Here is a 25,558-nt window from a genome sequence, read left to right as displayed (position 1 = left end):
AGTGACTTGAAAAAAGAGAGCGGTAGTCGAAAATCTTACTAATAAGTCCCAGTATCTGTATTCAATAACGTTCAGCATGATTTTTGAACTTCAGCAGAGGAAAAAGTGACTTAATTCTAACAGAAATATGATCTAATTCACCGCAGAGAAGATTTACTTTTGAATCATTAAAGAAAATTATGCTTGTTTAAAAAAAAAAAGTCACGCATATCAAGCAGCGATCCGCTTGCATTCGGCGATTTTATTCTTGATTCAGAATAAAGTCTTCTTGACGGCTTACTCAAGAATGTTTCTGCCTAAATCGAGTCACTTTTCTCTCCAATGAAATTCAAAAATTATGCTAAACGTTATTAAATACGAATGATAGGAATTGAGTTTTTGGACTATTGCTCTCTTTTAGTGCCGTAGTATCTTGACTTATTTTGTGAGGAAAGCTCCGTACTCTTAAAAGGATGCCTGTCATTCTTAATATGTTGGAGCGCCTCCAAATTCGTATGATATTGTGCAACACCTCTGTGATGAAAAAGTTGCTTGACGCGCCGCGGCTCGTTGTGCGGCCGGCCAGCGCCTACAAACCTAAAGGGATACTTCAAACATTGCGCAATGCGTGAAGTATCGCCTTAGGTTTGTAGGCGCCAGTCGCGCTGGCAGCACGCCGCTCCGCTCTGTGTAATCAGGCTCTAGTATTTAAACTCGAGAAGTCAGCGTTTTTCAACTCATGATTTTGGAATAAACTTTATCGTCTAGCTGGCTGTTGCTTAGTCGCCATTGGCTATAAAAGGCTATAAGAAATTGTACAGCCGGCTACAGAAGCTATTGGAAATCTTGCAGCCGGCTTTAGGTCTATAGTATTTTGGAACACACATTCTACTGCCAACTTTTACCAGGGTGATCTTGCCCACTAACTCACTCTACTTTGCGTCGCGTTGGGTTGAGCCGTGACGTACGCAAGCCGTAATGGAATGTTAAATTTACCGCCACACCACGCCAATACGGGCGCGAGTTCACCATCCAGGATTGCCACACAGTGGAGCGAGTCAATAAGAGAAGTCGGATAAAATTAGAAAACTTTAAAAGCTTATAGCCCCGTTTATACAGAACTGTGAAGTTTTAAAAGCAGTTTCATTGGTTTTCTGGTGAAATTTTTTTTCAGAGGCACCCCTTGAAATTTAAATTGTGACGAAATAGACCTAAAACTTTGCAGTTTTCAGTCAAAAATGTTATGCCCGACTACTCGGATTGCCTCGATCCACTGATGTGCCGCTGTAAATGTCCTGACTATACTCACACGAATCTAACCAGAATCATTCAGCTTCATTACATGAGTTGATTACAACCCTAATTGATTTTCATGCGTCATTTTTACCAGAAAACTAATCGAAATTCTGACCAGAAATTCTGAGAATATCTCTCATAATGGAAAACGTGCGCGCAAATGTTTTATTGCTTCATCTGAAAGTGTTGAAAGGGCTGATCTCGCTGTATTTCGCATAGTTTTTCTCTGATACGGGGAAAAGTACAAAAAAAGATTTAAAAGTGAAAAAATGCACGGTCTAGTGACGTCATCTGGCGGCAGTTCCCTTCAATCTCATGTATTTCAAAAGATTAAATCATTTTTTCTTATGTATCTCCTCCAATATGTGTTCAATTCATGAACCAAAAGTATCCTCGTATTCCGTTCACTCAGGAGTGTCCACTTTAACACGAAATCCATCAAATTTCAGACACCTGCAAATTATCCATTCAAGGAAAATTCACAGAGAAAGTTTCAAGGCGATTTGTAACTAGGATCTTCATTGGTTACGATATCGCCTCTGCGCAAAGCTGGTAGGAAGCCTGTTAGACCTCAGTTCTTGCGGCTCATTGAGGCGTGCGCTAAGAGGAAAAAGAGCCCATACACTGGAAAAAAACACATTGGATCTAGCGTCCAGACTCTTGAAAACATTGACAAGAAAAAATACTCTTGATTCAATCAGATTTTTACTTAAATCAAAAAGAAATCCGCTCAAATTAAGAGGCTTGGTTCTTCATTTTAGCAAAAATCCGATTAAATCAAGAGTATTTTTTCTTGTCGATGTTTTTAAGAGTCTGGACTCTAGATCCAATTTGGTTTTTTTTCCAGTGTACGTTTGGTTCATTTTGAAAGTGGGACACAATGTGACCTAAACCTCCAGTTGACGTCGTTTTCTGTTTCGTCTAGCGTTCCTATAGGTATGGGGAGACTGACAACATATCGAAATAAGGAGCTCGTATAAAGGCCCTTAAGGGATTTTAAGACACTGAAAAATCGCGGGACAAAAGATCACGGAGGCAAAAATTTCGCTACGAAAAAATGTTGCCATGGACGAATATACGAGAGGCTGAGGTGTCGAAGTTGAGCCGTTGATAAAGAGTTGGGGAAAAGCAGGGATGGCGGTATATGCGTTCAGAAACCTAAGTGAGTGGCAACTTCCGCATTAACGCACTTGTTTTTACGCAATATGTTTACGCCTTTACTTAAATGTTACGATGCGTGCGCAGTAATCAACATAAAAATCTGTTGTGTCATTATGACTACTTGTACAGCCGAGAAAAATGAGGTGCCGAGAACAAAACAATATGGAGGTGTGTTGAATACAAGACTAATCATTTGAAGTGCTGTGCTCGACTGCAGCACACAAAAAATAGTTGTAAATCTAGGAATTCGTTCTCATGCTTCCGGCGCGGCACGGAATCGGGTTAACGAAGTGCTGAATGATGTGAAAGGTCGATCTCTCGAGACACGGTCTTCATCTCGTTGCGTCACGTCTGAAGCTATCGATGATGAACCACCCAGGGTCATGGCCACTTCGCCAAAAGTTCCTTCAATAAAAAAACGGACCGTAGAACTCGCGTGTAACACGAAAGTGTTTCAAATCCATTCGCATTCAAATCCGCGAAAAAGGATTTAGTATCCCGCCGTGATTCAAAAAAATCTCTGATGGCCGACCATTTTTTATGTATGATAGTGGTCCAACGAGTGAGCGCATTCTCATTTTCACGAATGAGAACTTGGAGCTCAAGGCGAATTGTGAGCATCGGTTTGGTGACGGTACCTGTCACTCAGCTTCTCCGTTGTTCGAGCAGGTTTATACAATTGGAAGTATTTCTACCAAACGGAACTATGTGCATTAAGGTATGAGCCCTGAGACCCATAAGGACATATGCATAACAGGGCTCATGTCTTAATGCACATAGTTCCGTTTGGCAGAAATACGTCCAATTGCATGTTGGAGTTTTTTACCAACGTGCGTAAAAAATTCAGCCTAAAGTTGAAACTTTCAATACAGAGGGAAAAAGATCATAAGAACACGCAGTTTGCCCTCGAAGAGATATGCTACCTGCTACAATACTAATTGCGTCCATTCAAGAAGGCAACAGCAGACGCGTTTGACCCTTTTTGCACCATTTCTTCAATGCAGTGCAGCCTCCTGGCTTTGCTGCTACCAAGCTCGAGAGGTCGTGAAAACCAGCCCGAGGCTTATGGGCAAGCGGAACGCTGGCGGCAACTAAACCTGCGTTATCTAGTGAGCGATTATCCAAACACAATTTTATACAATTCCTGCTCTGACGTGATAGCGGAGAGAGCAGTAAGTGCATGCTGGGATGAACCTCGAGACACATAAAAGCATGTGCTAACCATGGCTCATATAGAAATACACTTACTTCTCTCTTCGCTATCACGGCAGCGGCTCGATTATTGAATCGTTATCGAATGATCCTGATCGATAGATCCGTATCCTAGCAAAAGTTTTTATCGATCATGGTCATTCGATATCGATCAAGGTCATTCGATATCGATTCAACAATCGAGCCGCACTGCCGTGATAGCGAGGAAAGCAGTAAGTGCATGCATGGTATGAACCTCGAGACTCATAAAAGCATGTGCTGACCGTGGCTCATACAGAAATGCACTTACTGCTTTCTTCGCTATCACGGCAGTGCTGTGCAATACTTAGCAGCATTGCCATATGCCTTTGCACTGCTCCTCGATAATATGGAAGACACGTACACTGGAATGTTTCGCGCTCAAGCAAAGTTAAAACCGTCTTTACAACCGAAGACCTTTTTGATTGCTTATGAAAAAGCTTATGGTCGCCGCCCAGCGGGCTGATTATTGCAATTGATAGACAAAGCGATAGATAAAAAAGACATAGAGAGTAAGGAGCGATCTTATTGGTGGAAACGGGGGGCTCTTATAGACTAAGGGAGAAAATGATGGACTAATCATCGGGTCTCTCGTGGGTTGCCGTTGGTTAGTCTATCACCTAAGTCCTTTGTCCATTGCAACTGCACGTTTCCACCCTCCATATAGGATCCCTCCATATCCCTTTTTTCTTCTTTGTCTATGGCTTCGTCTACAAATTTCAACAATCAGCCTGCAGGAGGGATGAAACGCAGAGCTTTAGACATACATAAAAGGTACTAAACTTCCTAAGCAGACCTAATATCAAAATCTCCGACCTATCCGTACTCTCCTCGTGAAGGTACTCTAGTTCGACTCATTGCTTTTTGTGTTAAAATCAACTCAAATTGTACTGACGTCAATACAAAATGTATCAAAATCTCCGACATGTTTGTACTCTCCTCATGAAGGTACTCTAGTTTGTCTCATGGCTTTTTGTGCTAAAATCAACTCAAATTGCACCGACGTCAGTACAAAATTTACATTAGTTTCTATGTCACTTCTTTAAAGGCCCAGATACACGCTCAAATTTCCATAAATTTCCGATCAAAGGGTCACCGGTGCGCACCATCCACCATCAATTTTTTGAGGCCTGAAAAAATTTGATGGTAGATGATGGAACCGTGGGTCTCATCCGTCATCTGATTTCCACACAACCGCGCTCATTTCGTGCTTATTTCAATCAACACGCTCCGCCATTTTTTTCATCATTTTGATTGGAAATGGATGGAAATTTGAGCGTATATCCAGGACTGTATTAACGGAAAGTAACACGCGAACATGAATATTTCCCCCAGTTTGTGCCTCACCTTTGCGGGCAGTCAGTTTCATTCCTTGATTGCAACATGGTGGGGGGGAGAATCTGATTCGACAACGCGGGAAACCTGCTGAAAAGCGAGTCGATTGTGTGTAAAGCACGTAAGTTCGTAAATTTTCCCGGGAATCCTCACGCAAGCTCTGCCGCTCTCCCTCCGCAACTTGTGAGCTGGTTTTTAAGTAGGGGGTCGAAATCGAAACTTCCTCGCTTACGACGGCACCCCTTTCCCCCGACGCAACTATCCTCGAATATTCCGAGGGTTGATCGGGGCATCTACTCACGAATGTACCTCTGGGGCCTGATCTTGAAAGCTGACGTGACAAGAACCGACGCCTCGTTATCGTCATATCCACGCATGGGAATCGGAATAAGCCTCCGACCGGAGTTAAAGGGTATTTTTATTCGCGCGAGCCTTGTCGCAAGGGACCTTACGGATTACCAAAGGCTGCGGTCCGCAATTCAGCCGTGATAGCGGAGAGCAGTACTGCCGTGCTAAGGAAGAACGCCGTATGTACATTCGAGCGTTGCCAAATTTCTCTTGATAAAACCTGTATTTTTGACAACATTCATGCATATTTTTCCTTGAAATTTTCAGATATTTTAGATTAAATTGCGTACAAAATTGTCTGAAAATTTTGGAAAATAATATGCACAACTTTCCTAGCAAATTCGGGTTTTATCGAAGGAAAGTTGGCAACGTCTGAATGTTCATACGGCGTTCTTCCTTAGCACGGCAGAGTAAGTGTCGAATTTTCGAAATCGAGTTTCCTTCAGAATTCGTCTAATCTCTTTTAGATGATGAAATCACTGAAGTAACTAAACAGCAAAATGCATCTTATTTTCATGAAAACGAGACGTATGTGAAATCCAAAGTGCACAAAAAATGATGTAGTCTCAGACAGTAAAACACATTCTTCCTATGTTCCTAATGACATTATTCCTCCAGAGAGCCGATCAGTGCTTTCAAGTAAAGTGCTGTCCTATTCTGCCGATTTCTAACCTGAAAATGTGTTAGTTGTGTGTTCTAAACGCAACCGCGAAAGTACATGTTAGTACTTACGGCTTCCTTGCCTATCACTAGTCTAACATGAAAATGAAATATTCCCCTTTTATTAATCTACCAAATAATTTCTTTGAGTATTTCCGATGATTAGGCGCAATTTGAAACAGAATGGAGGCTTCTTCCAATACAATATTCCGGCCAGAAGTCTCCTAGCCCGTTTTCTCAAAACTTTATTTTTGCACTTACTACTCTCTTCGCTATCACGGCAGAATTACTCTCGAAAACACGAACTTCATAAGCGTTGTAAAAGTAAACTGAAGTCAGCAATTTGGGCCCTATGAGCAAAAGTGCTCAGCAGTGAATAAATCAATTTTCATCGGATTTTAGAGCGTAAATGCCTCAAACGCATTCGGATCTCTTTCATTTGATATTGAATCAATATCTGTACGAGCCCTTCCGGTTTAAAATCAGGGATCAAAACTTTGCAAAAACGCTGAGCACTGAGCCCATCAGCTTATCAAGCTTTGAGCTTCATCGTTTTTAGAATTTTAGGAAAGTAAGGATTCCGGAATCTTAACATGGAAGACGTCGGAAAGCTTTAGACATATACGTCCTATAACCCTGTTAAAGGTGATTTTGTTACTTCTGAGGAAAACGAGGATGCTTGATATATTTTTTTTTGCAGAAAGTTTATGTATTTGAATAAACAATTCTTTTCATTCGACTTTGCCTATATTTTTATCAGTGGAACCCTTTACCCTCTATTAAGATTTATGAGTTTGATTTATTTGTTTTCATTTTATTTATCTTTGAATTATTATTTACACAATCAAAACATAATATTGTCGCAATTATATTAAGGCGATTCGATGGACGCCATATTTTGTGTCAGAACGGCATGCGATATATCGCATCAATTGGTTCCATTTTTCAGCTACTCGTCATTTTTCTCCAATTTTGAGATCGCAATTCTGTTGTCAGGAGACTAAAACACTCACTTACCAATTTTAACAAAGAAATTCAACGTAATAAAAGCGTGGATTTTTTGAGAGAAAATATCGCATTCGATACTGATATCGAAACTGCACTCGAAAGCGATATTTTCTCTCTAAAAAAACCACGCCTTTATTACGTTGAATTTCTTTGTTAAAATTGGTAAGTGAGTGCTTCAGTCTCCTGACAACAGAATTGCTATCTCAAAATTGGAGAAAAATTACGAGTAGATGAAAAAATGGAACCAACGGATGCGATGTATCGCATGCCGTTCTGACACAAAATATGGCGTCTATTGAATCACCTTAAGCGTTTTTTAGGCCACCACCAATCTCTAGATTTTAATATCGTTGGTCCAGGTATGAAAATTTGCGATGAAAATGTCATAACAAAATATTTTATTTTAAACACTCCCTTACAGAACCCATGTTACCTTGTCTGCGAAATTTTTAATGAGCCTGCTTGTTGAGATATGTGATTGCCGACTTACACCGTCGACTTGTAGAATTTCATCACAGAGATCTCCACCAACGCAGCATTGACGCACATGCTACCTTCATTCAGTTGGCATTGAAACTGTGCTTGATGGGTAACATTAATGGTGCGGTGACATGGTGGCAAAGATCGACTGCAAAAAAAGCTTTATCGGACTTGGAAAAAATGCTGTTGTACGTCGCGCGGGAAAGTGCAGCCTTTGGTAGCAGAGAAATGTGCGTCGGATCTGATTTGTAACAGTTGTGCATGTGCGTCGAGTCTCAAATCTTCCTCTTTTTTCCTTTTTTCCCCCTTTTTTGTCGCATTAGGTGCTTTTAAAATTTCCAAGGAAACCCTGAAATATTCCACCCTGACCCGTAGAAACATTTTACTAGTGACGTTGAATTTTTGCTGAGCTCAATTCCAGAACATGAGCAGTCTCAGACTTCCAGCAGTCTCCTAAGCTGTTTTGATTTTCCATCCTCCAAGGAGGGTCACTCTTCGGTTTCGTTCTCTGTTGTCTCCCAAGTTCAACTTTCGGCTGCGTGTTACGAGACTATCATTTTGGAGGTATCTCTTGCCGTCTTTCCAATTTCGATATTTGTTTACCTTTACGGCTGTCATTAAATTTGCATGAAATACTGCTTGCTACTAATGAAAATGCATCCATTTAAATATGTGCCCCACTGTTACACATTGTCGGATCTCGGAGTTTCATGGGAGAAGAATATGAAGGTAATTACACATTTAGGCTTAAAGTAACCACTCTTTTCTGTGATGCAGTGATCAATGTTATTTAGATCGTAGTGAATATTTGTGTTTCTTACTTGCTACTGGCTGGAATCCTGCATGACGGGTTCCAACTGCAGAAGATGAATTTTGCCCTTTTAAATTATTATTTTTAGCAGCGAAACGTCATTACTTGTTATTTGGGAGATTACATCAAACCGCTGACTTTTTACTTGCAGCTCAATAAATAAAAAGAACAGAATTGCTCTCGAATATTTATTTCTACTTCCAAAGCACACAACTGGAGAAATGAAGATTCTTTCATTATCATTGGATTGGGTTTAAACACCTCCTTTTCATCCGAAAAGACAGTGAGTTTGTTGAAACGAAGTTTGCATTGATTTCACTGAGCAAATCAAACGCAGTTGTATTAGCTGCACATCATTCTCCAAGCTCCATTAACATATAGAGAATAGGGAGTAGAGGTGTTGAACACCATCTCCCTCATTACGGTTGGTCATTGCAATAACTAAAGATAAGAAAAAATGTCACGTAACAATACATGAAACTTATTTATAAGAAGCAAGAATTTAAAAATAAGAAATCATCACCAAATCCTCTTCAAATCAGCAATCTTTATAAAACATCCCACCTCGCCACCTCGTTACTCGCGGGAAATTCATTTATCTGGACGTATTTCTATCAAATGGAACTATGTGCGTTAAGACATGAGCCCTGAGGCCCATAAGAATTGTGCATAACAGGGCTCACGTCATAATGCACATAGTTCCGTTTGACAGAAATATGTCCATCTGAGACGTAAGGACCTATTGTCTCTGACCCTTTTAGATTAAGAGGTACAGAAACGCAATTTAAACTAACAACGATCACCATGCCTTTCACTGGGGTACATTGATAATTTTTCGTCTTTTTTTTGACCAGCAAAAAAGCTTCGTGATAATTGAACCGATTATTTTCCAAATCACGTACGCGCCAAATTTGCGAATGGGAGAAAAAAAACAAGAAAACCCGTTTTATTCGCTTTGTTGACAATCTTCTAAAAAATGTATGTCCTTTTAGAAGGCTATTTTAAAATCAGACATGACTGATTATACCAGAGAAAACAAAGAAAAAACAACCCCTCTACCTCCAAGATAGAAATTGGCGCTTACTCGATTTTAAAAATAATCGGTTCAATGTCGCTGTTGGGAAAAAATATTTTCTCAAAACTTATATTTTTTTTTGTCTCCGTAGATTGTTAAGTAAGCACGAAGCAAAACTGAATATATCCTAACCATAGAGTCATATCTCGAAAACAATGAAATTAAAGTGGCTGATACAATGGCTGATAATTTGGAAAGTAACATCCGTCCATCCGGTAAGTCTCTATAAAAATACTTCTCAACCAAAATCTCTTGTAACCTCTAGTAGGAAAGTTAAATTTTGCACATGACGGAATCAAGTTCTCGTCGTTTATGACTTTTTTATGAAATGTATTGGTGTGTGAGTAAATAATACGACAGTTAAACTACTACGTGCTAGATTCACACTGGTTTTGAGGGAAAATCAAAGCCAGAAATACCTAAGATGGGCTTGTTGCAAACTTCACGTAGAGCAAAAAAAGGAGTTATTTCCCATGAAGAATGGCTCAAAAATGACGCACCAAGAAAGTTTGGAATATATACTCTTAATTTCACAATCTATGTAAAAAATATGCGTTTTTTTCGTAAGAGGAGTCGTTCTATCCAACCCTTGCGCATTTAGGATACTACGCAAAATCCCACATGGTTGATGCTTTCGGGCGCGAATCGTGAGAAAGCACCATGGTTTTTATCAATGCAAGGAAAATGTTGAGTATAAGTAGCAATGGCTCCTCGGTTAATGCAATGGCACCCCTCTACGATCAAACTCGGATATATTACGCCGCTCAGTAGATCGAGTCAATAAGGGTGCTTGGACAATATTTGGAAACTTTGAAAGCTTAACATTCCGTTTATACACAACTTTCAGGTTCTAAAAGCGGTTCCATTGGTTGCCTCGTAAAATTTTTACCTAGGTACACCCCTTAAAATTTAAAATGTGACGAATAAAACCCCTGGTAAAAATTGGCAGTAGAATCTGTGTTCCAAAATACCATAGACCTACAGCCGGCTGTAAGATTTCCAATAGCTTCTATGGCCGGCTACACAATTTCTTGTAGCCTTTTACAGCCGATGGCGACTAAGCAACTCACAGCCAGGCGATAAAGTATATGCTAAAAGTTACTAATTACGGATGCTAGGACTTAGCGAGTTTTTGGACTACCGCTCTCTTTTTGGGCCATAGTATCTTGATTTATTTTGCGAGGAAAGCTCCGTACTTTTGATGGATGCCTGCCATTCCTAATATATTAGAGCGCTTTCAGTTTCGTATGATACTGTGCAATACCTCTGGTGTGAAATAGTTGCTTCAAGCGCCGTGGCAGGCGGGCAGCCAGCGCGAAACGCGCATTGGCGCCTACAAACCTAACAGGGATACTTCACGCGTTGCGCAATGCGTGAAGTATCCCTGTTAGGTTTGTAGGCGCTAGTGCGTCGCCGCTCCGCTTTGTGTTAGGCTCTAATATTTAATCTGGCGGAGTCAGCGTTATTCAACTCATGATTTTGAAATGTTTGCACATCCTGTATAGATTATTCTCATTTTAATTGATGAAAAAAAATATGCATTAAAGGAAAATATAATGTGTGTTCTGTAAATATTAAGGTGGTTCTGTATCAAACTTAATTATTTCCAAAGCACACGAATTTATGCACAATTTCTTATAACCTTTTATAATCGATGGCGAAAAAGCAACAGCCAGGCGACAAAGTGTAAAGCCCGGCGATAGGAACTGTAGCCCGGCTGCATACTTTTTTATCGCTTCGTATAGCCCGGCCGTATGATTTTCTCCGCATTCTACAGCCAGCTATATGATTTTCTGTAGCCTTCTTTAGCCGGCTATAAGAATTCTTATGGTATTTTAAAACGCAGCTCTTATCGCAAATTTTTAGCAGGGACATCAAAATTTGCACTTCTAGTCAAAAATTCATGTCCAACCTCTCTGATTGGCTCGATCCGCTGTGCGCCGGTTGATGAATGATGAAGTCCCGTCTCGTCGCGTGCGTTTTGGCGGGTTGGCGTCGGCCATGTTGAATATTACGTATCTCATTGTTGCAAGTTGAATGGAACGAAATGTTCACTAATGCCGCAGTATCGTTTCCGAAGCGGAAAGCTTAAAAAAACGGATAATCTCTCATGCGTATTGTGAAGTTAGGAGTGTATTTCAAACTTTCCCGATGCACCTGTCGCGTTTTTCGAGTTAGTAGCTATAAGAAATAACTGATTTTCCTCTGCTCTACCTAGAATTTGCAACAGGCCCATTTTAATTAGAATGATATAATCGTAGTTACTTACGGTCTTATGGTAATTTGGTCCATTTTTCTTCGGGTTTTTGTCACGCGAATGATGAGGGTAAGAGTTCTTCCACGTTTTGTAAGTCGTGCTTTTCAGCATGATGCACGAGGGACACCTGTAGAGAAATTACCGGACGACCTTCACTCTGGCCGTCTGTTTTTTAAAATTGGAATCTCCTTTCGGGGAGCTGCCAAGTGCGCCCAATGCTGCACTGTGCCGAATTTCAACGAATGGGACCTGCCCAAAAAAATGTGAAGGCTGTTGAACCGAAGCGTGTATTTTTCCTCAAATAGTTTTTCACGCAGCGAGTTCCCTCATGGTGCAAGTATCTTTCGGTATTCGTGGCATCAACGAACTTGTCCGTACTTTTTATTTTTGGCCATTAAAATGGTTTCCGCTCGATTGTAGGGGGCCTTAAGGTTCATTGTTGCCATTTTTGGCCAATTTTTACGGTTTTTTCTATTTTACACGTGTTTAATTTAATTTGACCTAAAAACCGGGTACATTTTTGGAAAGGAACGTAAAGAAATACATCAATGGTGTTCTTTGTATATTTTTCTTGCGTTACCAATTATTCGAGCAGAAGCATCTCAAAGTGCCAATAATTGGATTATACGCACATTAATACGTATCCCCCCCTCCCCCCTGGTCTACGCTACTGGCAGGGATGAAGCTGGTGTCAAAGCGAACGACATTGGAGCATTTTTAAAAATCCGTTCCATGAGGCAAAATTTTGATTTCAGTTACTTCTAACTCCGTACGCCAAAACGATCTAAACGGATCTGGCACAGCAAATTATGAACAAGGCAGTGAGGAGCATCTCAACAAGACTCCACACAGATCACGCGCCGTGCGACGCGCACCGTCGCGTTCCACTTGCACTACTCTAGTGGGTTTGTTTTTCATCGTGCAAAGATTTTGATATCAAATGAAACCTAAAACAAGCCTACGTCTTCTTTTGATAACGGAGCAGTCGTGCCCATTTGCCCGTAATAAATCATCAAACCACAAAGTTTTCGAAAACTTGAACATTTTTTGAGCTATTGAATTTTTCAAAAATCATTCGGTTAAAGAGCAGATTTAACACGAGTAGGTAGATCTGCCTGTAAAAAAATTGATCAAAATTGATTGCATAGCAACTGAAGTACAGCGCAATGAAGGGTTGCGTCGCAACCCGTCAGAAGACCCTCCATGAGAAATTAAATGCTGTCAAATTTCTCTTTGTAGTGAAAAACAAGACGACGGTTCCAACGTTAAGACGTTGGAGAGCGTTCACCGTAGCACCTCGTCAATATGTAAAAGTGGTTTTGCGCGGACGACGGAAGAGAGCGCTGCGAGACGCTGTTGAACTAAACGTGGAGCGGAACCTAGGAAACATACATATACACAAGAAATGTCTTGTCATCGTAGAGTAAAATATAGGGGTCATTAGTGAAGGGGTACTTTGTACCCAACAATTTTTTTACATCTCCAACGACTAAAAATTTGAACGATCCTTGAAAGAGTCTTTAAATAAAAGTACGTTGCAGAGTTTTAAAACGTGAAGATAATAATTTCTCAAAGACAAGCCTACAGGCAATACAAAAAGTGGACAAAATAGGAGAAAGAAGGTAGAAATGGTACATAAAAAAAATTGAGAAACTTGGTATTGCTTCCCGCCACGAAAAATTGCACCGATTCCCATGGAACAGTGCGGGCTTTACCAATGGGTATATTAGTAACATACCCGCTGCGAAACGACGGGAGAAAGCGTACACTACTAACGTGGTGAACGCTCAATATAATTTTAGTAACACTATATATTTTTTGCTCAGATGCACATGCAGCAGGCGGAACAAACCCAGACGGCAGCCTCCGCGAGTGGCCATGTTGCTGATGAAGGATCAAACTTCCGAGCTTCCCCACAGCATAATAAAGCAGACTATCAAAGAAAGAGAGCCTCGTTCGTTAGCAGATCTAATGGAACTATGGTAAAGACAACGACTTTCTCTTCCTCTATACTAAAAGTTCCGAGACCTCCTAAATTTGTATATCCGGTAACGCTTATTTCAAGCGTTCTACCGGGCTGATTTCCATGAAATGCGGCTATCGACAAGCAAATATCTCTAAATGAGCCCGCTCCAGTGTTCGAAACTCACCCTTGAGTTTTAGGAGCCATGTGACGCATCAAGCCCGATTTTTAGGCGCCATTAAAGATTTTTTAGGGGTCAAATTGACTTTTTGCCTAAATATTACAGCGCATTTAGGGACAAGTTAGACGCCGGTAAAGTTAGGGGCACTGAGAATGACAATCGTGAAGAATAGAAAAAGCTTTTACTTGTAGTGCTGAAAATTCTGAGATTTTTTAATTCAAATAGATTTGTTTTTCTTTCTTTATGTGACTTTCTGTGAAAATCCAGATATTTTTAGGGGCCACGTTGGCGCAGAGCCTTTATTTTTTAGGCACCATGGCCGATTTTTTAGGCGCATTTGGCGCGTTGGCGCCTGTGAGTTTCGAAAACTGGCTCGCTTTATTTAGATTTTGAAAATATGATCCAAATTTCTTATATATTACATGGTAAAGCTGCGGATTCTCCCATTTAAACAATGTCACTTTTTATTTTTTGTCATAGTTCGTTTGAGCGTTTTACTGGGCCGATTTCCATGATTTTGCGGCTATTGAGCAGGCTAGGCGATAGTTCCTAAATGAACCCGCTGTGATCAGAATTTGAAAATAGGACCCAGGTTTTTTTCATAAAAGGGTAGACCAGGGAGCCTAGGAATGGGGTCAAAATTTGAAATTCCAGCGGGACTTTCAAACATTGAACTAAGCGGGAAATGTTGAATCTAGGTCTGTTAGTAGGGTACGTGAATCGAGGGTATGCGTCTTTGCTATAGACTATCCAAAAGCGACGATACGCTTGAAGTTTAAAATAAATGTCGATTTCTTTCATTCGATTCTTCGTATTGGTTCAATCGCTCCCGGCCAGAGGGAGATTGACCAAATGAGAGTTCGGTATGAAAATTTGTTCTTTTGTTTTGGTCGTTCTTTTTTCGATGCGAGCCTAAGAGAGCGCAAAGCGCCCTCTGGGGGCTGGGCCGCGTGGCGGCCAGGGGGCATAGCCTGTTAGTATCAGCGCAGTCACCTAGAGAAGCCCCTTTATATTATATTTTCTTCTCTTTGACTTTCTAACAATATAGTCTCGATTATGCATGCATATTATCCGTGGTCAGTTTATGCGGTTTTCCGCCCTTTTTTCCTTTCCTTTTTTCTCACTTTGCCTCTTTTTTTACTTTTCTTCTATTTTCGTCCACTATTAGATTTTTACTGCTCAATGAATATACCTCCAAAGTCACATTATTTATGAAACATTATTATATTGTGGAGTTTCCTTTGTTTACTCTTATTTTATCACCCCTAATCCATATCAAATATAAATTCCAGCAAAGAAGCAGTACATTCATTTTTTCCCCTAAGTTAGTAGGTTTTTTTTTTTTTTTTTTTTTTTTTTTTTATATTTATTTATTCGTGTTATAAGGTCCCTGTTGTAAACACATGTGGGGGTAAATGATCTGTGACGTTGGGGCGTGCAATCTATCGGCACGCAGAAATTGTGATTTTTACAGTATCAATAATTGACTGCACAGACATTTTGCACGCACATCTTAATATTTCACGGAATGGAACAAACGAGAAATAAATTAATCGAAAAGGAGAAGTTTCGAAGAGAAAAAAAAAATGATCGCACGATGAATAAATTGAACCACGGGTATATACTGCCGTGCTAAGGAAAAACGCCGTATGAACCTTCAGGCGTTGCCAAATTTTCTTTGATAAAACACGAATTTCCCGGTACATTTAAGAATATTTTCCTTCCGATTTTTCCGATAATTTCGTACGCAATTTCACCAAAAGTTCCTGTAAATAATATTCATAACTTACCTAAAAAATGAACATTTTATCGAAGGAAATTTGACAACTCTCGAATGTTCATACAGCGTTCTTCCTCAGCACGGCAGTATAGTCATCTTGCGCGTTAAAACCCGCACATATATACGGCATGAACTCGACTAGGAAATTTTTTCTAAAAATGGTAGATTACACGCAAATATGCACGCTCTTTAGTTCGTTGAAATTCTGATGAAAGGGACTCGTCATTACACCAACAATCCTCGCTTTGCTTTTGCCGGTTAGCCTCCATCCCAATCCTCACCAAATATGAATGATTTTAGTCTCTTGAGGTGGATTTGCATCTCAAATATATTTACAAAGGTTATTTTTAAAGGAGAAAAGGCTTGTGAAACGAAAGTCAGAGGTACTCTTTTCATTGATTAACGATTTCCTAAGGTTCAATTGATTTCATTGATTAAGATTTCCTATGATTTAATTGATTTCATTGATCCAGATCTCCTTAGATTTGATTGATTTGATTGATTAAGATGTCCTAAGATTTGATTGATTTTATTGATTAAGTCCATGCCCTGTAGTTGCTCTCCTCAAATTTGTCGAACGTCTTCTAATAAATCTCACATACAGCCCACGTCCCTAACATAGAGGAAAAAAGGCGATGTTTGCATTTCGGGCATTTTGGATTTTTCTGATGACGTAGGTCGGTCCGGACGATTTTTATCAGAAATTTTCTTGAAAATGGTGTAGTCTAGAGAGAAAAGCATTCTATGTGAAGTGTTTGAAATTATTCAGCAGATTTCAGCAAAAAATCGGAAGTTGTGGTCCGTTTTTCATACTTCAAGTATCGGATTTTGCTGGAATATCGATGCCATGTTGTACCGACCGACGTCACGGGATACACTGGAAAAAAAACACATTGGATCTAAAGTCCAGACTCTTAAAAACATCGACAAGAAAAAGCACTCTTGATTCGATCAGAATCTAGCTTAAATCAAGAACCAAGCCTCTTAATTTAAGCGGATTTCGTTTTGATTCAAGCAAAAATCCGATTGAATCAAGAGTATTTTTTCTTGTCGATGTTTTCAAGAGTCTGGACTCTAGATACAATGTGTTTTTTTTTCCAGTGTAAACGCAATCCTCAAGACACAAACACCTTCTTTTTCTTCTCTATGCGGTCGTAAATGCGTCAGATGTTGATCTAAATGCTCTCAAACATGGCGAAGTTGGCCATAGAAAACAGTGGAAAATTTTCAACGGACTGCTCCCATATGTATTCTCCTATTCTTTGAGGTCCATTGCATGCAGATATCCGTTCCTGAGGTGAAGCATTTCGTTTATGTTTTCCCGGATTAGGGTTTGAATACTCTATTTGATACTGACATTTTGTTGATATTATCTGACTATGTCTTTATAGATGAAAGTAAAATTTCGCCGAGTCTACGGAAAATACCGTGCTATTGAATTTTCATGGGGAAACGTGGGCGTTCATGTGGATTTTTGTAAAGAAAGAAAGAGAGAGAGAGAGACAAAAACGCGGAGACTTTAACCTTTGCGTGCGCTTTATCACTTTCCTCACAATACTACTACTGCTTTTATCATCAATGTTGGGGAACTTGTAATTTTTTTTTTTTTTTTTTTGGAAAATTTTTTAGAGATTTCTATTTGCAACATGTGAAAGTTTAATGTAAGTCTTCTAAAAAGATTAGCCGAAAGGGTCGTCCACGGCACCCGGACCGTAGGCAATCGTGACCGGTCACGAGTAGCGCGATGGAAGCTAATTAAAGAGAGAGACGGACATTTACTTTACTGAAATTTTGAAGAATTCATCCGCGGCACTCGGACCGCAGGCAATCGTGTCCGGACACGAGTAACGCGAATGAATTTTTAGACCGAAAAGAACTGTTTATTGGCAGAAGGCCGGAATTTGACATGAATTTATTATTAATGAAATTAATAGAGAAAAGAAGGTGAATTTAGAATACATACTCACTTGATTGGATGAAAAGACGTAACTGTTTAAGAAGGAAGGTTACAGCACATGAAAGACAAATGCGGGGCGAATGAACATACCCATAGACGCTACCATAGAGTGGTAGGTGAAGCATAATGAAGATACGGCACACGGGCCAACCGGTCAAACTGGATTTGAGAAGGAATTGCGCGGACGCGTAGTTTAAGTTGAGAAAGGTTGTGACGGAAGGCACCAGTGAGTGTTATAATTGAGGATTAATTGAGAGAAGTAATCAAAGATGGATTTTACTTATTGAAACAGACAAAATAATAAAGAAAATAATTTAAATATCTAAAGGAAAGCCGGAGGGGCGAATAAAGAGACCGCAGCGATCGGGCGGGCCGCGGCGGAACTAGGCGCGCGGCGCGACATGAGATGCGGGCGGCTTGCCTAGCTGACGGAATGAAGGCTAAATATTGGTGACGCTAGCGGCGCCAACAACATGGTCTAAAATATCGGAAAATGTCAAAGAAATATATTCGAAACTTGTCTAGGAACTAAGCTGTTTGTCGGGTTAAATCCGGCAACGTCCGAATAGTTATACGTTGTCTTTCCCCAGCACGTCAGAACCCAGTTGAATAAAGGTTTTTACAAGTTGACGTGTTTTGAGGATTTCAATTTTTCGCAAGTCAACGCTTTCTAAGTACAGGCATCGAAATAGGGTTTGTTGCACGCGACATCTGAATGCGTAGTTAGTACCTAACACAATCCTTCAGATTTACTGCGCACACGGACAGTTTTTCATGTCCGCCGTCAGTCAGGTTTGCCCGGAGAAAGATCTAACCTAAATAAACGAACAATCTCGCACACTGTTAAAAACTCCTTCCATACGATTTCAGTCGATTCAAAGCTTCTTCTTTAGGAAAATAAAGAGAGATAAATGAGACAACGTTGAAAACGATGGGAATCGTAGAGTAGGAAAAGTAAATGAAATCGTTTGTTTACTCAGGTTATTTTTTTTTACTCCTCTGCCTGTGCAAACATATTGGATCGAGTCAATTAGAGAGGTCAGGCATTAAATTTTATACGAAAACTGCAAATTTTGATGTTTATTTCGTCACAGTTTTGAAAAGGTGCTTTTAGAAGATGATTTCACGAGGAGCCACTTTTAGAACCTCAAAGTTTTGTATGTATATGTGTAAGCGTTCAAAGTTTCAAAAGCTTGTCCGACCTCTCTCATTGACCCAGTGGCGTGGCGTGCTCGGCGATATATCGATTGATCTGCCATTTAAATGTACGGAAAAGGATAGATTATCAAGGTGTTCGCAACGAACACCTTGATAATCGATTCTTTAGCACAGCTTCAAATGGAGAAATATCGATAATTTCGATTCACTGTGAGGCGGTGACTGAGGAAAACTGTCCGTAGACGCGAGAAACTTGAAATAACGTGTTACAAATTACGCAGATTGCACGCTAAGGAATAGATTTCAGCCTTGAAGTGTATAATTACTTGTCTGTATCTCTTGCATGCAACATGCCCATTTTTTACAGGTTGGCGCATTTTGAACTTTTTTGCGTTTCAAGTGCTTTAAGCATTTGAAGGGTTCATAGAGCCGTGTCATAATAGTGGCTAGTTTAAAGTAGTAAACTTATCGATAATGTACTTTTTTTAAGCCTTATTGCGTGGTTCTGGGTTATCCACGCGTCGAGTTCCAATCACAGGGAGATACCGAGACTCTATCGCTGGATTTGCACTGAAAAAAAAATCCTAACCGGCCATTAGGCATGGTATGAACTAAAGCACTGCGCAACAAGTTTCTTCATCAAAATATCGCAAGGAAAACGAACCATACAACGAGTAGTCTGGAAATAAACTCGTAAATAAGGTACAGGATTATTCAAATGTCACGCACCACTGCCATGAGGGGGGTGGCCACTTGAAATTTTTGAGTTGCACCCCCCCCCCCTCGCCCGCCCCCTCCCCCCAGGGGATCAAAAACTGGAAAGTACCTAAAAAAAGTCTCCCCCTCGATTCGAGGAAAAACGTCTTAAACTGCAAATAAATATCATAATTAGAACTAAAGTTATGGCCAGTGGTGCGTGACTTTTGAATAACCCTGTATAAGTGTTAGCAATCAACCTTTCAAATGGCAAAGTAACAAAATTACGTCATTCTTATAATACGAATCCCACTTCATCTATGTTAGAAATATTTGATAATATTATGTTTCAGAATGTTTAATCACAATTTTCCCTTTGTATAAATCGCTTAAACGTAATTTTGAAGGAAAAACATGTGACTTTTTTTCTCGTTCAGATCTTGTCCAGTGGTTCATTGTGACAAAATCGATGATAATCTACACAATTATTAAATTCGTAATTTAATCACGCTTTGATACGTATTTGATAGGTGCGTAAACGACAGGATGACCGAAAAATCAAAATAGTTGCTGTTACAATACATGGTTTCATCGACCTAAAGGGTCACGAAAAGATCCCTTAAAATGTCGATCTATCAAAACCACGGCGGTTGCGCCACACCGAAAAAAATAATATGCTGTTTTAGCACCTAGGATGTTAAAAATGTGTCTGGTGATCTCAAGATGCTGCCTTAACTGCCTACAGAGTAAAATTTGCATTCACAGGATGTAAAGTTAACTGCGAGGGCAGTAAGGACAACAACTCTGGATCACCAGACACATTTTTAACATCCTAGGTGCTAAAACAGCATATTATTTTTTTCGGTGCAGCTAGATGGAATGGACAGGGAAATTAATGGATGCTGCACAGGATAGCGTTAAAAATCATCTACTGCAGGCATTTAGGTGCTTGGTGCCAAAACTAACTCAAACAATTCAATTTTCACAAGAATATGACTGGAGAAACCATCCAAAATGTAACTGATTTTTTTGTGCGCTTTTAAAAAGAATCGTCGAAATTATTAGCGAACACTTCCAAATAGGTTTGCAGTAAAATTTCAATCTGTGAGTGGAAATTTTACAAGCTTGACTGATGGTCACGTTCTCTCGTCAAGAAAACGATGAGATGTGTCTGGCAATACCATGATGCTGTATTGACTGCTCTCACAGTTAACTTTACATCCTGAAAATGCTGACGTAAACTGTAAGGAAAGTCAAGGCACCATTAAGCATAGAGTAGGTACATAGAGTCGTAATGTAAGTGTTAGAGCTGGCGCCACTTTTAAGCATTTTCCATGTCCCGAATTCCGAGACTCCTGTGTGACGCCGGGTCACTTTTTCGATACATAATCGATTGTTTGCGATACACGGGTACCCGGCCATCCGATGACAACAACAACGACAAAGGAGATAGAAATCACCACGTATTCCACACCGCCATTTTGGATCGAAAATGTATCGAAAAAGCGACACGAACTCGGCGCACACCGGGCTCGGAATTCGTCGAGCAGAACATGGCGCCAGCTCTCCCATTTACGTCACGACTCTATGTACTCTACGCCATTAAGGGATCATCAGACGCACTGCTCACATCCACGACACTATCTTTTTCTTTTTTCTTTTTCGGTGCAAGCTTGTGCGAAAATTCTTAAACAATCCGATATAGTTGAACTATACGTTTGAATCACTGCCTCCAATTAATCAGGACATTTGTATCTTTGCCAAAGAGATCACGTGCATCCGAAGGAAAGCCATCCAGCCCTCGCTTAAACAAAAAATCGACTTCAGGCATACAGGGGACACCTGAAAAGGCTTTGAGCAACGATTCGTTCAGATGGGATAATCGTGACCCGAACTCTCTCCAAAAGAAAAGACTCGAGAAAGGAGGCAGGACACTGAGACGGCATGAAACTGCGGCTATAAATCGGACAACATCGAGTTCACGCGGACAGGGGTCACCCAGTAATGGGGGGTCACCTAGAAAAGGGTCACCCAGTAATGGGGGGTCACCTAGAAAAGGGTCACCCAGTAATGGGGGGTCGCCTAGAAAAGGGTCACCCAGGGCGGAGTCACGGTCAGAGACACCCGCGGGGGGGTTATCCGGAGGAGGGTCACCCAGCACGCGGCTACGTAGGGGATGGTCAACCAGAACGGTGGAGTTCTTCAAAGCGTGTGCAGGGGGAAAATTAGCCGCGTCAGGATCGTCTGGGACGTGGTCACGAGTAGGATCATTTGGAGCAAAATCAGAGGCACCAATCCGGCCATTTCGGAATAGTTATTACACAGCACGAATGAACAACGTCAGGGCGTTTCTGGAGAACGATCCTTGCAACAAACCTGCGGAGGAAGAGGACCAGGACAACCCTAACAAGAAATACCATTGGAGGAGGGCTCACGCAATGTGCTCTCGAGCAGTCATGGAGCTTCAGAGCTTGCCCCCGGACCTGACAGGCCGCTGTCGTCACTGTATCAGAGCATGGTGTCGTGAAGTGCAGATAAAAAACTGGTGGTATGGTAACATCTATTATGTGTTTACTTGATTTTTTAAGAAAAAAACACAAAAACATAGCCTGAATATACGAATAAAGAGGAGATTTAATTAAAATATGGGTAAATAAGGCTAAAAGATTATTAAAACACTAAAACACAGGACGTTTCGAGCTGTTACCAGCTCATTTTCAGCTGCGAAAAACCTAAAAACAAGTCTGTTGTTTGACTGTCTGTCTGTTGTCTGTTGTCGGGTCAGTTGTTTTGACTTGTTTTTAGGTTTTTCGCAGCTGAAAATGAGCTGGTAACAGCTCGAAACGTCCTGTGTTTTAGTGTTTTAATAATCTTTTAGCCTTATTTACCCATGTTTTAATTAAATCTCCTCTTGATTTTTTACAGTGACACTACTCAGTGAAAATGACCAGGATTATAGTAGTATTCACTAGAACTCTGGTGATACAATAACATGGTACATGCGCGCAAAGAAAAGTCGGTGCTGATGTGAGAATCTTCGATTTATAGGGCTCCGACACTTCCTTTGTCATACTCACGGAGCTTTTCTGTTGTGAGAAGAGAACTTCGGTAGTGAGCACCGAGTATTTTGTCTTCATTACGGAAACTTCTGTAGCTGTAACAAAGAGAGCGAAGGATCCCTACGAACAGAACTATTACATCCAGTGTGCTATACCGTAGAGTCTGGTGTTTATTACCAAACTCGGATCATTGTGTCAGAGTATGGTAAAATCTACCACATTTTTTTCCGTCGGATATAGAAGGATAAGTAATCTATGCAGATGGGGTGTCTACCAGGCAAGAAATGAGATGAAAAAAATCAGTAATAGATTTAATCGAAGAATAAAGGATGAAAAAAAAAATCAGGGGCATAACTGAAATACTAAAACGAATGAACAGTAATTTTTAAGCCATTCAAAGAAGTGGATAGAAATTGGCAGAAATTAAATTTTAGAGGCAAAAGGGTAAAGAGTTTGATACAAACACAACCAGATCTCTTCTAATCTCGATTACTTCATTTTTGGAATGTTATATTGGGATATTAAATGAAAAACAACTTAATCAGTCAAAACTCACATAATGAAATAACACCTTAATTTGGGGGAAAGGCTGCAAAAAAAACAGCAAAGGATAAACAAAAACCCGGAACGTTGCAAAATATTAACAATTTCATTTTCTACCGGAAAAACCAGTCTCGGTCTCGCAATAACGGCGAATCGACGGCTCATGTGAATTTTTTTCCGGTTAAAAATGAAATTGTTAATATTTTGAAACGTTCCGGGTTTTTGTTAAAGTCAATCCTCTACGGAATTTCAGCAAGAAAATGCCAAGGGGAAGGGAGGGTTCCAATTTGAAAAAAACAGGTTAGAGAATTTTCCCAATACATACGCATATAAAAGTCGCTTCTACAACGCACTCGAGCGTTCTGCGACACCCGAACGCCACATGTGCCTATCAACCCCGAGAGGTTATCCGGCAATGACAGTGCAACGTCTCCTCGTCAACGCCCTGCCGCTATCCCTTCATGGGGCGTCAGTGGCATGGCGAGCTTTGCGATATATCGATAGATCTCTCACTCAAACCTATGGAAAAGAATCGATAAATAGGGTGTTCGCCAGAGGCGGATCCAGTAATTTGGCAACACCGGATTTCCCCCATTTAAACCTATGCTAAATAATCGATTCTTGTGAGAACATCTCATGGAGTCACAAACGGGAATAAAGATTAAACACAAAGAACGGTTTTCATAATCTTTGATCGACTCATTCTCAAATTCCTTTCGCCGATCCTTCTCTCTTTCCGTTTGTTCCTTGTCGACCCCGTACTTCCTCGGTCCATTCCAGATTATAATCTTTGCGATTGGTGCAAATGTAATCTTTAATCCCGTTTGTGACACTGTCGAGGCCTAAAATACGGGAACCAATCAGAAATGGATCCGCATCGTCTTAACTCTCAGTATAAAGGGACTCTACCTTACACGGACTGAAATTTGCGTTTGAAAATTGGACGCATTTCTGCCTCACGGAACTATGCGCCAACTTAATGCGGCACTCATGAGCCACGGTCTTGTGGCAAGAGCGTTGTGGACGGGCGGCTCGCATGAGTTAAAGAACGTGGAATGATCTCCGCGATTCCGTCATCGCCGCTCATGTCACTGGCGCTATATAATTCTGCCGTGCAACGCAAAAACGCCGTAAACGCCATTTTAAATTTTTTGGAAACGATGTATCATAGCAGAAAAAGTTGTGTACATTAGGACAATGTTTTTACAGAATTCTTTTGCAAATACTATATCAAGTACTTAACCTGAAAATTTGAGGTGCATGGGTAAAACATTTTTTATTTTATGAAGTGTTAAGTTCCAAAAAACGAGGGGAAATATTGATGGATTTACGGCGTTCTTGCTTAGCACGGCAGACTTCCCATTCATTCTTACGACCATCGACGAACGAGCACACCCCTTCTTTCCCACCTCTCTCTGGTTCCGTTTGGCAGAAGCACATCCAATTGACACTCCGCTTCTTCTGGCTAGAACGCTGGGGCGTTTTTGGCCCCAGCGCCCTAACTACTGGGACTTAAGATGATAAAATGGACACCATATTTTGTGTCAGAACGGCATGCGATATAGAAAATATCGCATTCGAGTGCAGTTTCAATATCAGTATCGAATGCGATGTTTTCTCTCTAAAAAAAACCACGCCTTTATTACGTTTAATTTCTTTGTTAAAATTGGTAAGTGAGTGCTTAAGTCTCCTAAAGACAGAATTGCGATCTCAAAATTGGAGAAAAATGACGAGTAGCTGAAAAAATGGAACCAATGGATGCGATTTATCGCATGCCGCTCTGACACAAAATATGGCGTCTATCGAATCACTTTAACACTAAACCGTTCTTATTTTCGGAGCGAAAAAACTTTCTTTTCTGCTCTAGCAAAGCCTCCGGGGGACGAACATAACGATCCGTTTTGTTTCAGGTCAAAGAAAAAAACAAAATTCGTTTGCACAGTGAAGGAGGAGGTCAAGAGAACGGTTGTAAACCAGGATGAGGTAGACGTGACGGGCGCACCTCCAAAGTACGATATCCAATTTAGAGTAGTTCCCCTCTTTGAGTGCGCGAAGGAGGCCATGCGTGAGCTCAAGCGAACAAGGCAGATTGCTGAACCGCAGGAAGTGCTGTACGACGATTGGGTTCTTTATTTAGAAACGAAAGAAGAAGAAGAAGAGGAAGAAGATGGAGAAGAGGAAGACGAGGGAGAAGAAGAAGAAGAAGAAGAAGAAGAGGACGAAGAAAAAAAAAGAAGAAGTGCCTCCTTAAAGAAAGTCCCGCCTCCCAAAGTCCCTTCGGATCAGTAACGTAGCGTGCTTTGCGATATATCGATTGATCTGACATTTAAACCTGAGGAAAAGGATCGATAAAACAGGGTGTTCGCAGCGAACATTTTAATAACCGATTATTTACCACAGCTTCAAATGGGAAAATATCGATAAATCGAAAAGCACGCCACACCACTGCTCCGGATGTTCGACCACTTGGTTCAGCCTTGGAATTTCGAGATAAAATGTGCCTGTTATAAGCAAGAGACACAGCCAACTAAATACACTTTTCATTTTCTCGCTCCCCTTACGGGTAGAGGAAGTACTGTTC

The 25,558-nt window shown here is 40.6% G+C and overlaps 1 protein-coding gene across 3 annotated transcripts in view; it reads left to right on the top strand.

Moving 5' to 3' along the window:
* The window catches only part of LOC109040627 (uncharacterized), a 36,644-nt gene extending 11,086 nt beyond the window's left edge, over positions 1 to 25,558 (top strand). Inside the window, exons 1-5 of one of the 3 annotated variants that reach the window (XM_019056603.2) lie at positions 7,783 to 8,061; positions 9,475 to 9,598; positions 13,467 to 13,622; positions 21,142 to 21,923; positions 24,888 to 25,558. In XM_019056603.2, the coding sequence (XP_018912148.2) occupies positions 9,539 to 9,598; positions 13,467 to 13,622; positions 21,142 to 21,923; positions 24,888 to 25,266 (1,377 nt within the window). In that variant the 5' untranslated portion in view covers positions 7,783 to 8,061; positions 9,475 to 9,538 and the 3' untranslated portion in view covers positions 25,267 to 25,558. Of the gene's footprint in view, positions 1 to 7,782; positions 8,227 to 9,474; positions 9,599 to 13,466; positions 13,623 to 21,141; positions 21,924 to 24,887 lie in introns of those variants that run through there. The other 2 variants (XM_019056601.2, XM_019056602.2) reach the window with 2 other exon arrangements.

This window comes from Bemisia tabaci, chromosome 8, assembly GCF_918797505.1.
Source record: "Bemisia tabaci chromosome 8, PGI_BMITA_v3".
In the NCBI taxonomy this organism is placed as follows: Eukaryota; Metazoa; Arthropoda; class Insecta; order Hemiptera; family Aleyrodidae; genus Bemisia; species Bemisia tabaci.
The sequence above is the reverse complement of the archived record's forward strand: the minus strand, read 5'-3'. Positions and strand labels throughout refer to the sequence as shown.